This window comes from Typopeltis vanoorti, chromosome 2 (genome assembly GCF_054136105.1).
Source record: "Typopeltis vanoorti isolate ZY-2024b chromosome 2, IOZ_Tvanoo_1.0, whole genome shotgun sequence".
In the NCBI taxonomy this organism is placed as follows: Eukaryota; Metazoa; Arthropoda; class Arachnida; order Uropygi; family Thelyphonidae; genus Typopeltis; species Typopeltis vanoorti.
Window position 1 is genome coordinate 14,913,719 of NC_143550.1, and position 14,685 is coordinate 14,928,403.

General features: G+C 36.1%; 1 protein-coding gene across 3 annotated transcripts in view; it reads right to left on the minus strand.

Moving 5' to 3' along the window:
• Positions 1–5,789, minus strand: part of LOC150108837 (N-acyl-phosphatidylethanolamine-hydrolyzing phospholipase D-like) — a 127,318-nt gene extending 121,529 nt beyond the window's left edge. The window contains exon 1 of one of the 3 annotated variants that reach the window (XM_090410262.1): positions 5,539–5,789. In XM_090410262.1, coding sequence (XP_090266388.1) covers positions 5,539–5,604 — 66 coding nt within the window. In that variant the 5' untranslated portion in view covers positions 5,605–5,789. Of the gene's footprint in view, positions 1–5,478 lie in introns of all 3 variants that reach the window. The other 2 variants (XM_090410253.1, XM_090410272.1) reach the window with 2 other exon arrangements.
• Between the last annotated feature and the right edge of the window lie 8,896 nt (positions 5,790–14,685).

Genomic DNA, 14,685 nt, shown 5'->3' on the forward strand with positions numbered 1-14,685 from the left:
GTTTTAAAATTTGGAAAACAAAGATGGGATGCAGAATTTATGCTTGATGAGGATATATTGTTGGAGGTGGAGGAAATAAGAGATCTGGGGGTGATAGTGGATAAGGATCTCAAATTTAGGGGAACATAGCCAAAATTGTGAAGACAACACAAAGGCTTCTGGGAATGGTGTGGAGGACACTGACATGTAGAAGTAGGAAGATTCTTGTTCTGCTGTATAAGGTTTTGATTAGGCCACAAATGGACTATTGTGTCCAGATATGGTCACCTGGTTTTCAGAAAAATGAAGAGATGTTGGAAAGGGTCCAAAGGCAACTGACTAAGGTAATTTCTGACCTCTGGAATGTCAAGTATGAGGAAAGATTGAGAAGATGTAATTTGCAGAGCCTGGTGGACAGGAGGAAGAGGGGAGATATGATAGAGACCTACAAGTTGGTAAGGGGTTGTTATAGGATCAATGCTGGAGAAATTCTACAGAAAATAGTGGGAGATTAGGGGAGAACCAGAGGTCATCCTTGGAAACTGTATAAAGAGGATGTGAGAGGCAAGTTTTTTTTGTGCAGAGTTGTAAATGATTGGAATGCCTTGCCTGAGAGTATCTGCAAGGAGTTTGAGTGTCTTGATGACACAGTATGATGAGATGTGTGTGTGATAAAAGGACCTCCCAGATGAGTCTTTGACTCCATGAGGTCTTGGGGTAATAATAATAATAATAATAATAATAATTTCTCAAAAACCTTAACAACCACAGAAGATATACAAACTGGTCTATTGTTTGATGTTTGCATTCTACTACCATCCTTATGCAATGCCACTAACTTTCACTCCTTCCACTCAATGGGCACTTTCCATTAGCCAGGCTATCAATGAATTGCCAGGTCAATGGAAAACTGTTGGTTCCTTGGCACGTGCTCTCAAAACATGCAGTGAAATCCCATCCAGTCCTGCTGCCTTACTAAGTTCTAGAGTAGCAAGTATTCAAAACACATTCTCCTCGTGCACTTCTAAGCCTTCAATCCTTCCCATTGTTCTAGGAATAATACCTGATTTTCCAGGATGAAACACCTCCATAGCAAGAGTACCAGTTTCTATCTCATGCAGCACAAGGGATACCCTCCAAGCTGAACATACATAGAGACCCAAAAACTTCTCCATTTCAAGGGTATAGCTATAAAATGGTTTCAGAAAACCTCCTGATTAAATGATGCACAAAATCTCACTGCAAAACTCTCCAGGGCCATATCTGAAGTGGGGAAGGGGAGGGGTGAATCAAGTAGCAGCATATACTGTCAAAGCCACATTATGACAAGAAGACTAGTTATCTCCATGTGGTCTTAACATTCATGAGTATTTGCTCTTGCTGCATGTTCTTATTCTCCTTTTAATTATTCCCAAATTAATCATGAAATATAAATAATGATAGTGACACCTAGATTAAAAACTTCTCAATATATATATATATAATACTCACTATTTATTTACCATTTACCAATTAACTACCCCTTGATTCTCAATGATTTCTGGTAGAGCACCATGCAATTGTACTTTGATGATCAGACCCTTCAATTATCAAAACTTGCTATTGTGATAATTGAAAGTCAGATATATGGTAGATTACTGCAAACATTTCAAATCAAAATGCAAACACACTAAAAAAATCCTATATAAGAAAAGGAACACCACAGCTTTACCAGCATTCATGGCATAAATGCCACCATAAGAAGTATATCACTTACAGACATGACCACACTTTTTGACAGAATCCCAAACTGCAGCAAGAATCACCCCACATTAACTGTCCAAATCAAACTACACACTACATCATTCATTTCATTTGCTACAAAATTGGCGCCTGTGCCTTCGTAAAATTTTTCACTTCTTGCCAGAGAATGCTAGAATCTTCTGTTTGATCTCTTCTGACTCAAAGGTGTCCTTTCCCCATTCAGTAATATTAATTTGCTATATTTACTGTTCTCTAAATGCTAAAACCACTCAACTCTTTCAATTCTAACTATTTATCCCTGAAGCTTCGACTCTTCCTCTTTGCCACTGCTCTCTTAAACACCTTCCTCATAAGATGTTCCCTAGTTATAATATCCTATCCAGCCTTCAAAGAACAATAGCAGATTTCTTCTTTTCTAACATTAACAAAAAACAACCACATCCATGATGTCAGCATATGTTTTGTCAAGAAAAGGAATAGGTTTTTCACGCTGATTTCAAATGTTTTTAAATTTCTTTCTATCATTCCAGAGAAAAACAATAGGCCCTATATGATCTACTGTTGCATATTGTGATGCAATTATATTCTGCTGTTATTGCAATGACCATGTTTAGTTAATAAGAGATGATGCAATACATATGTAACTATTGTGTAAGATGACACAACACATTACATCGTTCCACATTACCCTATACAGCAATTTGGTACGCGAGTCTCAGATATTTCCAGTTTTTGTAATAGTTTTCCATGTGGTAGTCTATCAATGCCTTAGCAAAGTCAAGCAGTGTCATGGGATAGCCATTACCTTAATCCAATTCTGTTGTCACTTTATTATAAATTGTGAATAAGTTACTAAGACAGGACCTATCCTTTACAAAGCCATGCTGCCCAGTATAAAGTATCACATCCCTATCCACCCACTGTTGCCAACTGGAGGAACTTTTTCTAAGCCTATCTTCGACTGGTTCCCGAGTTAGTCGATCTCTGGCATGGGCAAGTGGGTTTTTTCTCCCGGAAACTCAGGTTTTTAATCCTGTAAACTCAAGAAAATGAACCATAGAACCCACATTATTTCAGACAGTAACATATCCTGTTAGGATTAGGTGCCAAGAGAAGAGACGAGCAATGCGTCGGTTAACTTCCAGCATCTTTCTCTAAATCCAGAGTAATTCAATAAAAAGGTGATACACCTGTTGGCAACTCCTATAGGTAAATATGACCTCTCCTATTGCTTCTACCTTAGTATCTCCACGTTTGGGTCTGCCTCCCACTGACGAAACCTCAATAAAGGTTGAAACCGCTCTAGGTAGTGGCCCTTCCCATAATGCATAACAGTATACATGTCCGCAAGGGGAGATGTGCTTTGCATTATGGGAGATACTGAGACAAGGAGTGATGAGAGCTTGGTCCACCTTTGCTCGGAGTTGCTGGTGTTGCACTACCTTATCCCAGTCCTGAAGATATTTTCAGGCGCAAACTTTGTTTGATTACACTTGGATAAAGGATTAAACTAAATTTATTATTTGCTTGTCGGTTGCCACTTATAATTAGTGATAGCCATGGGCCAGCTATCTCTAATTGATTACCAAAGGAGATTGAACTGCCCACTCAGTCTCCAAAAGCAAGTTAGGGTTAAAATGCCTTACCTACTCCCTATAAGGGAATAAAAGGCATCAGCATTACATGACACCACCCAGGATTCATTGTGGGAGGACACACCACAGTTTACTATCTCCCTTACTTAATCCTCCGACCACATGGCACTACCATCAACATGCATCGCTATCTACTGCCTGGCACTAATAGTAAATTGCATGGCATCTTGGCCAATTTGTCTGTGTATGGGATGAAAAACCCAAGTTGCTGGGAGAAAAAACAATGCTAATCTTGTGATATAATAACTTGTATTCTTCCAAGGCTAAAAACAGTTTTCTTTCACAAATAGTTATTCAATATACATCCATCCATCTATTCACTGGACATCAGATACCATATGCTCACTCAGTTGCTCAGTGACATGTCACAACAGTCCTTGACAGGCAGTCCTGTTGCATGCTTTTCTGGAGGCTTCAATTCTCTGAAAATCAGTCACTCCAGACATCCATCTCATTGAGAGTCTACCTCCTTCCTCTTTTTGCTTCTATTACTGTTTTGAGAAGTCCTCCTTCCATCCTTTCAATGAGTCCAAAGTATTACAACTATCAGTATCCTTAAGGAGCCTTAAAGATCTACTGATCCTTTCCAGCACCCATCAATTTGTCCACATTTCAGTATAAAAAAGAAATCTAATTTTTCTGCATTTATTTCAAAGCAAAAGATGAATTATTTCTATCTTGTTTGTAACTTTTAAATAACTTTTAAAAATAAGAATATTAAAATATTCTTATTTTAGATGGCTTAATTCCAATATAAATTACGCAGGTCTTATTTATTAGTGACTTGCATACACTTAGCTTTCTAGGGTTTCTGAGAAACACCCAACAAAAACTGTTCCACAGATGAAGTTGATTTATTGTTTGTATTTTTACCTTAAGAACTTTTCTTCAAAAAACTATTTACACCATCATAAACAGCTTTCTTCAGTCCACTTTTGGACAAATGCATCTCTATGCTTCTTCCATTTTAGCCAATATTGTGCATCTCTCCACAATAAATGTCCATTATATCTTATCTCATCATCCCATCTTACTGCCATTCTACCTGGTTTCTGTCCGTTTTCGTTCCTGATTTTTAAGTCAGAGGAATCAATTTCCAAATGTACTATACAAAATAGTACGTAAACCACTTTATACAAATAAACAAGGAAATAAACAGCACCTTAAGCTTGCATTAATGACCCAACTTTGCTTACTGTAAACACAAAATTAATCATGTAAGATTCATTACACTTTTTTTTTTTAATATTCATATATAAGTCCGGCTTCGCTATTAAAGAAAGTCATCCTATCAAAGATCCTAGCGATGATGTACTGTTGGAAATGCCATTAGCTTTAACAGGAAAACAAGAGGGGAAAGAAGAAAAAAAAGAAGAAGCAAAAATGGAAACATGTTGAACAAAAGTTGCTTCTCAGCAGTAATCAATACATTTCACAACTTAAAATAATCTCTCCTACCGAAGAACACTAAATTATTACGGCGGATAAATTTTTGCATTTAGTCATAGTGGTGTTCAATTAACATGGTATAATCAATGCTTTGATTAGCTGTGACTATTCTAAATTATAGTGAAATTGTCATTGCAACACTACAAGTTCCGTGGAAACTTAAAACACCACTTTTCAGTTTCTATTATATCTAAATCAATAAAATGCGAGTCAACTGATCCCAATGTTCTACATAACAAAATTTAACAGCACAGTATTTCAAATCTTGATGCCAGCAAAGGTTCCTATTCATGCAATTCGCTAAATTGCATGAATAGGAACATATCACACAACATGATTATAGGTAAAACAGGCCATTCATTTATGAAACTGCTTTATTCATGCTTTATCTGAATCTGGAGAGCATGCTGTGGTTGTCATAAAACGTTGTACTTTGGCATTAACGTTTACTATTAGTTACCTAAGGTCTACTACATAACTAAAAAAAACAAGAGGATCTAGATTGTGAAATGTTTTGGTTGAATTTCTGATATAATACTAATATGTGAAAAGATTCCTATTTCGGAAACATTCCTTTGAGACGTTCCTAAGTAACGTAATAATATATTAATATAGAAAAATCAACTGAATCAATATATACATATATACATACACACTCACTCAAAAGAAGCGGCCAGCAACGAAAGGTATGAAAACAAAAATCCTTCTTTACCCTTCTTAGAAATACCAAGTACCAAAACTCCAAATACGACAGGATCGTTTGATTCACAGCCAGCATCCGTGGGGCGAATGATTGTATTCTAGTTGAGAAGGAATAAATAGTTTGCGTAAAAGCCAAAACGAAGGTGCTGCATTTTTCGTATCAATAGTCGGGTCTCACTCTAGCGCCGAACTATAAAGTGAGTGTTCTTAGCATAATGAAGATGAAGTTTTCCAGTAACCTTTCTTCATCACAATTCGTTCCAATATAAATTAAGCGTTTACATTTTAACATATCAGTATCGGAACTAACAAACAGATAACTCCCCAATAAATGAGTATGCATACAAGATACGACTTGGAGAAGGTAGAGGAAAAGAGATAGTAAACTTTGTGGAAACAGCGATAGTAACATGCGAGGGGAAAACATTTCATTCAGAGAGGAGTTCCTGCGTTTAATGACCGCAATATAAATCTTTAACTGATTTCTTTGAAGTTTTTAAGAGCATATTACTCCTAATAATGTCCTAAGGTTTTATTAGGAGTAACATTTTAGAATCTGCAAATTTAATCAAAACGAAGAGTCTAAACGATTAGTAGGAAATAATTCCATAATGTAAACATACTAAATACATGTTAATCATTAGGTATCTGTGATACCACTTTAATAGCCGGGCATTATTGTTCATTATGTACAAATGAATACACTGATACCAAATAAAGTAACTTAATTTCTCCATGTTCAGCTGTTTGGCTAATTTTTTTTTTTTCATTATTCATCATTTCATCATTCCTCCTCCTATCCTCATCTGTCTAGGAGGGGTTCAGTCCCCTCCTAATGAGGGGTTTATTGGCTTATTAATGCAGACGGTTCGCCACTCATCTGCTGCATTCTCTAGGGAGATATATTTCTGACTGTATCCGTGTGTGTTCACTGGGCAGGTTTGCCTGCTTGCGGGATGAAAAACCCCAGATAAACTAGGGAAAAAACCCTGCTGTCCACACCCAAGACCGGGCAACTTGGCTATGGCAGATCCTTGAGTTGCTCACGTCTCCGACGGGAATCGAACCTAGGACACTCCTTCCCTGGGCATATGGCTGCGAATCGCATAGCCACTAGGCTAACCGCGCCGTAATAGGTTTATCAATAATTGATTAACTAATTATTGATCCTGAACATAAATTTCAATAAGCTCTTCTAAACTTGAAATAAATAGTCAAAGATTTTGGGATGATAATCTCAACAGAAAAATTGAAAACAATAACTTCTAATGGTGAAGTACTAACTAAAATTGAGACAGTCATCAAATATTTTTGAAAAGTTACCATAATTCGTTTATTAATTAGGAGATATTGTGAAGATGAAAAGTACCCGAATATGGATTTTTTGTGCGTGTGTGTGTGTGTGTTGTAGCACAGACACTGAGAAGTATATGCTAAAAGTATGTAAAATATTAAAATATACAAAATACGTCAAACCAATAAGAGTATGTTAGGTGTTGAAGACCTAGCATACTGCAAAACTGACTAGAAATACAGACAATTGAAAAAAAAAAAAAACATAATAGATTAATAGCAGATGAATGATATTTATAAGGAAAATATCAAATATAATGTGTTTACATTATAGAATTATTTCCCACCAATCTTTTCGACTTCATTTAGATTAATTTTGATATATTGTTTTAATCCTTTACCCAAGGAAGCAAAACAATGTTTGAAATATATTCACTACTGAGCTACTGGTATATACAGGCTAATGACTTCACATCACTTGCCGCAGTATGTATCCCATAATGCAAAGACGTGTAAAAAAATGCTATGCAGAATGAATAGGGCCACTGCCTAGACTGGGTTTATTATTATTATTATTATTATTATTATTATTATTATTATTATTATTATGTGACACCTCCATGGAGTTCAAAGACTCATCAAGGGAGAGTGTGCCAACAGCATCGAACGATTGATTCCCTTCCAATTACCAATCGCGCTAAAACTTGCTTAACTGTTTTGCTGAGCCATTAGTAGCAGAGGCTCTACCAATCGCCCAACATCTAATTCTGTTGTCTATTTCCTGTTTAATTTGCTATCTTCATCTAAAAATTGCACATAGATAAAATGCTTTATTTGTTCTAGAGGGTCTCCATTCAGGAGGCAATTGATGTTTTCAGTGTTTCTGCCTATTTTCATTGGCTCACCTTTTGATTACTGATACATTTTCTGTTGTCTTTTAGATGCTCGATTAATCCTAGAGAATTGGATTTCTTTACTCAGCAGTGCAATTCCCCCACCCCTAAACCAAGAGGTGGGGAGGAACTTTCTTACATCACTGCATGTCAGTGAATTTTGTTTACCCTTATTGAGGTGAAAAAGTAGAGGGTTGCTTATCATAAGACAAGAGTAGTTTGTATAGGGGTGCAAGAGAGCCTGATAGTATTAGGAGAAGGAAAATACAGATAGATAGCATGAGAGATAGAGAAAATGCCTCAGCTCTTTTATATTATCATATAGTTAAAGGCTATCAGTTTTCTTTTTCACCAATCTCATATAGATGAACAACAAAAGACCAATTGAAACTAAGCTGAAAAGATGACTGATACCCAGGTGGTTAGCTCCATCTGGGTTAACTGCCTTGTGTTGGCCTTCTCTCCAGTCAACCCTGCAATTACCTGTAAGACTACATTGAATTAAGAGAATGGGCTATTTAAATAACCTCTCATAGCAAGAATAGACAGAATTTTATCTCTCCCTGGTGAATATTGCATAATGTGGGTGGTCAATACCATCTAGTCAAATTTGATATCTCCTAGAATGTTTCTTTCTAAATACAAAAATCGTCTGACTGAACAATAAAATTTCCACAATACAATATTATAAAGCATGTGGATGTCATATTGCTGGTTTTCAAATCCAAGTTTCTTTATAACCTTCCATAAATGGAATTTTAATTCAGTAATTATAAAAATCAAAATTCTCTTCCCATTGCTGACAAGTGGTGGGTATTGCAAAAAAAAAAAAAACTGTTGTAAGTAATGGAATGTCCAACACATTATATAATCTGTTCCAAATACGCAGGGCAAGAGGGCAGCTGTAGAATGCATGTTCTAATGTTTCTAATTGGTAACAAATGTCATAGATTGGATCTCCGATGTTAAAGTACCTCCATTTAGTGGTATTCACTTGAAGGTGGCCATATGCAATTCTCCAAGCAAGATCCCTCCTGTAGGGTACCTTTGGAACTTAATCAAGTTATGAAACAAGATATTGCTGCCAGTACCCAATTGTGGAATATTTCGGTGAAAGAGATTAAAGATTTCTTTGTACCAAATTTTACTTTTTTTAATGGAAAGAATGTCAATTCCAGAGTTTTTTTAGCAGTCTTAGAGTTAAGCATAGTGTAAGTATTCAGGAACGATCTCAGCTTTTGGACCTTTATAATCATTAACTCCACACAGGGAAAGATGAAAACACAATTAGTACCAGAGAAGGTCTGCATATGTGTGATTAGTCTGCAATATTTTATGGATTATAGAAGCTGTATTGCTAAAACGGTAGAATTGTCCAAATCCTCCATGGTTTTTTGATAGTTGAAAAAATTCCTTTTTAACTTCTTGGTATCGGTCGGATCAAAAAAATTGCACAGGTTTACTGTATGATTGCTTTTCTTCAGCTTCTGTGATGTCTGTAATATTTATTATGTACAACTGAGCAAGTAAGATTATGTTTTTAAATACTATGCCTTTAGAAGAAAATGAAAGTGGCCCAATTTTCCACTCTTCAAAGGTTTCAATGTTCTTGTATATAAGTTCTTAAAGTGGTAATATTCGGTAAGTGGAGAATGGAAGTCCAAGTATAATGAAGGATTCTCTCTTAGGGGGTTAGTCCAAAAGGAATGTCTCCAAGATCCCACTTTCCAAAAACCTTTAATTTTGTCTTGTCTGCATTAGTAGTTAAATCCACTGATCTTGCTGAATATTTCCAAAATACCAAAAAATATATATGTGGAATCGTTATAGTTCAAAGCGTTCACTAGATCATCAGCATATGCTAATACCTTATTTTCCTTTATAGTTGAAACTGGTAATCCTAGCACAGCATGTGTATTGTCAACTTCCTGTAAGAAAGGTTCAAGAACTAATGCAAAGAGCAGTGGACTAAGAGAGCAACCTTGCTTGACTCCATTTCGAATTTTAACCGGATCTGAAAGGAACCCATTAATACCAATTTGATGGAATATGTGGAATAGAAAGGAATTACGGACATTATCAAATGCTTCAGTAAGGTCTACTGATAGCACTGCCACAGACTGCTTTTCGTATTAACTAAGCGGATTAGATTACGTAGCAGAAATAGATTAAATTCAGTTGCTCGACCTGATATTCCATATACCTGTGTGCTTTTTAATGTATCTGATTCTCACTTTGAGCGTGTTATTGATAATGCGGAAAAATATCTTGTAGTCAGTATTAGATAGAGAAATAGTTTTCCAGTTGCTGATTAAGAGTGACCTCTATGAGGTTTAGGAACGATGACAGTATGGTTTGCTAAAAATTCACTTGGTATGTGCCGTGATGAGAGAAAGGAATTAAATATTATAACGAGAATTGGAAGACCTTTCTTGAGGTCTCAGTCGGAGCCACAACCAGGAGAGATACCAAGGTTAAAATAATGCAGAAGTCATATATATATCATATTCAAGTAGCCCAAAGGTGCTAGAACTTATTAATAAAAATTTCTGCATGAGAGAAAGATGTTGAGAGTTGTAGTTTTTTTACCTTGGTTCTATGATATATTGAAGATACCAAGAAATTATATACTTGGTTTTAATTCTTTACCCAAGGAAGCAAAACAGACTTGAATGTATTTCATGTGGAAAACATTGTTTTGCTTATATGTTGAGGTATGGTTGAGAGCTATTTCTTTGGATTCCAATATACGTCTTTCTAATTCATCAGGGAATTTATGGATGTTTGAAGCTTAGTTCCAGTCTATTGATGTTGTCGTCCTTCAACAATGATATTGGTGGAGAGAGATGGACTTTTCTGCTCTTGCCATAATATGGTTTGCCGCAACGGTAAATGATTTTGTATACTCCTGGGAACTGAAGAATGATGTGCTTTATTTTAAGTTGACTTAGGCAAGATCAGAGTTTTGGAAAGGTGGAGAAATATGTTTTAACATTAAATTTCTTCAGAATCTTCGCCAGTTTAGCAGAAAGAGAACTTATATACGGTAAGGAGATGTAGGCTGTGGAGTTTGAGTTATCTTCATTACTATGTTGATTACGTACACTAAGACGATTATAGATATTTTTAGGAGAGTAACCGTTATTTAAGAAAGTCCTTTTGAGGTAATTAAGCTCAACACTAGCCCATCGGACCAGATCCTTGTTGTCAGAAGAAAAGGAACTTCAACAAGTTACTACAAAAAGACTTTCTTAAATAACGGTTACACACCTAAAAATACTTATAATCGTCTTAGCGTGTTTATATATACACTAAGAATATATATATACAGTATATATATATATATATATATATATATATATATATATATATATATATATATATATATATATATATATATATATATATACTGTATATATATATTTGGTTTTAATCCTTTTTCCCATGTAAGCAAACAGACGAGTAAGTGAGTTTTACACCTGAACATAGTTCAGGTCTGAGGCAACTCCTGGTAAAAGTGAAGTCAGCTCTGAACACTTTCTCTTAGTATCTCCCTTAATGCAAAGCACACCCCCTTGCGAAGATGTATGATGCTATGCATTAAAGGAAAGGGCCACTACTCAGACCGGTTTCGACCTTTATTGAATGTTCAAGTACAGGTTAAACTCCAAAAACTCAGCGTTGTTCCCCTCAGAATCGGTTGGCTCTACAACGTGGCACGCTTACCCCACCACTGAGCAGAGCCGCTTATTTGCTCATATCTCATCAAAGGGGCAACTGTAACAGACGTGCCTCAGTTAACTTCATAGGCTACAGCATTGACATTCATAACCCCCTACCAAGGACCTGGGTGACAACAACAGCCGAGCCTCAGTTAAAACTTCATGGGCTACAGCATTCTCATTCATCACCCAAGCTTCCAAGCGATTTCGACATTTACTGAGGTCTCGTCAGTGGGAGCCAGGCCCAGAGATGCCAAGGTTGAAGTAATGCAGAGCTTATAAATTTTACCTAAACAAGTTGCCACAAGGTGCTTTGACCTCATAATTAAATAAAAATCTCAGGATGACAGAAATATGTAGAAGGTTTTTTACCTTGGGTATGCTATATGTTGAAGATACCAAATAATTTTATAAACTTGGTTTTAATCCTTTTTCCCAAGTAAGAAAACAGACCAGTAAGTCAAGTTTGTGCCTGAACATAGTTCAGGTCTGACGCAACTCATGGTAAAGGTGGAATAAGCTCTGATCACTTTGGCCCTTTCCTTTAATGCATAGCATCACACGTTTCCGCAAGGGGATGTGCTTTGCATTAAGGGAGATACTAAGAGAAAGTAATCAGAGCTTACTCCAACTTTACCACGAGTTGCCTCAGACCTGAACTATGTTTATGTGCAAACTTGACTTAGTTGTCTGTTTGCTTACTTGGGAAAAAGGATTAAAACCAAGTTTATAAAATTACTTGGTATCTTCAACATATAGTTTACCCAAGGTAAAAAACTTTCTACATCTTTCTCTCATCCTGAGATTTTTATTTAATAAGCTCAGAGCACTTTGTGGCAACTTGTTCAGGTAAAATTTATAAGCTCTGCATTACTTCAACCTTGGCATTTCTGGTTCTGGCTCCCACTGACGAGACCTCAATAAAGGTTGAAACCGACCTGGTAGTGGCCCTTTCCTTTAATGCATAATATCATACATCTCGTAAGGGGATGTGCTTTGCAGTAAGAGAGATACTAAGAGAAAAAGTGATCAGCGCTTACTCCACATTTACCGATTAGTGATTAGCGCTTACTCCACATAGTTCACGTCTGAGTCCCCTCAGACGTGAACTATGTTCAGGCAAAACCTTGACTTACTTGTCTGTTTGCTTACTTGGGAAAAAGGATTAAAACCAAGTTTATAAAAATGACTTGGTATCTTCGACACGCACACACACACACACACACACACACACACACATACACACACACACACACACACACACACACATATATATATATATATATATATATATAGAAATTAAGAATCTTTCTCTCATCCACAGATATTTATTAAGGTCAAGCACCTTTTGTCTACTTGTATATCAGATAATACATATGATTTCTGCATTACTTCAGAGGTAATGCAGAATTTCACCCAGGTCTGGCTCCCACTGAAGAGACTTCAATGAAGGTCGAAACCGGTCTGGGCCCTTCCCTCCCATTAAGCATTGCATTATACACGCCTGAAAGGGGGTGTGTTTTGTATTATGGGATACATAATAAGACAAGTAATATGAAGTCATTAGCCTCTATATACAAGGAGCTCAGATGTGAATATATTTTACTGGCAAAACATTGTTTTGCTTCCTTGGGTGAAGGATTAAAACCAAGTATATACATTCATTCTTCGACTTAAGTCAAGGTTTCCTTCCATCCGGCAGGAGGTAAGTTGGTGGGATGTAAGTCGATACATAAAATTAAGAGTTATAATGATTAGGGACTTAACCGTAATAAGAATACTGTCATTTTAATTTTTAAAACTTATAATACATTATGCGTTATGCCATAATAAAATAGCAGAATAATCACTGAAATCTTTCTACACAATCACATCTTCATTACCTTCCTTATGTGAAGGACCGGGCTGTAGCTCTTCGGGTGTAACCTTTTTTTTTTTTTTTTTTTTTTGAAAATGTTCAATGTGCTTTGCCTATGCCTCTTCTTCTTTTCATAATAAATTTGTTTATAGCAAGCAAACCCATCATGTACTTTCCATTCTACTGATAAAACAGCGTTCATCATTGGCGTCCATGTCTTCAGCCATTTTGAGAACTTTGCTAACTGCAGAGAACATTTCTGCATCTGCAAGACCCTTCACTGTGAATTGTTTAACTACCTTTCGTGAATTATTTTCCCCTTCCTTTTTCTTTCTTTCTCTTCTGTAACACATTGTTTTTCCAGTTCTACCAATTCTTCTTTAATCAACTCTTCATGGGCATTTTCTATGAGTAGAACTATGTCGTCATCATTCATTTCGAGATTCAGATTGTTTGCTAGGCCCACTGTTTGTTCACTCAATTTAAAAAAAGGTCTTCATTTTTTTTCAAAACTTCCAAAATCGTGCACAAACCTTTTTAATGTCTTTTTCCATAGGCCACTCATACATCGAGAGGTCACTTCTTCCCAAGCCACAGTAATATTTTTAATAGCATGATAAATATTGAATGCTTTCCTGAATTACATGAGAGTCTGATTATTTCCTTCAGTGGCTAAAATCGCACGTTAAAAAAGTTCTAGATAATTATTTAAATTAAGGGGATATAAATCCCACATTGTTTTAAAACTGATAAGAAACTCAACGATCGGAATCGAAGAGTTTCATGCCGAATATAGTAACTATAAACGTATCGGCGACTACTAGGGTATGCTAAAGCACTTAGTTCAAGTACGTAGTACAAACTAGGGTAAATTGTAGCAAAGGTGGAGAAAGTTCTGATCGCTATTCTTAGTATTTTCCATAATATAAAACCCATCTCCTAGGAGATGTATGATGTTATACATTATGATGGGAGGTCACTACCCAGACCGGTTTCGATCTTTATTGAGATCTCATCAGTGAGTAGCTAGACCAAAGTATAATACTAAAGGTATAGCGAAAAGAACTTATATACTCTGCCATACGAGTTGTCAAAAAGGTGCACCCATAAATTATTTAAAATAATGAGCCAATAGGCTTTATTTTGGCGATTTAAACATTATTTAAATTAAGCGGATATTAAATCCCAGATTGTTTTAAAACCGAATAAGAAACTCAAAGATCGGAATCAAAGAGTTTCATGCCGAATATAGTACTATAAAGGTATCTGCGACTTCTAGCGCTAATCCTTAAACACTGAAAGAACTTCCTTATCCGTTGGGTGAATCGATGAAGTAGTGTTTGGAAGGGAGAAACGTGACCTTGATCTTGGGGTAAAGATCATCAATGTAA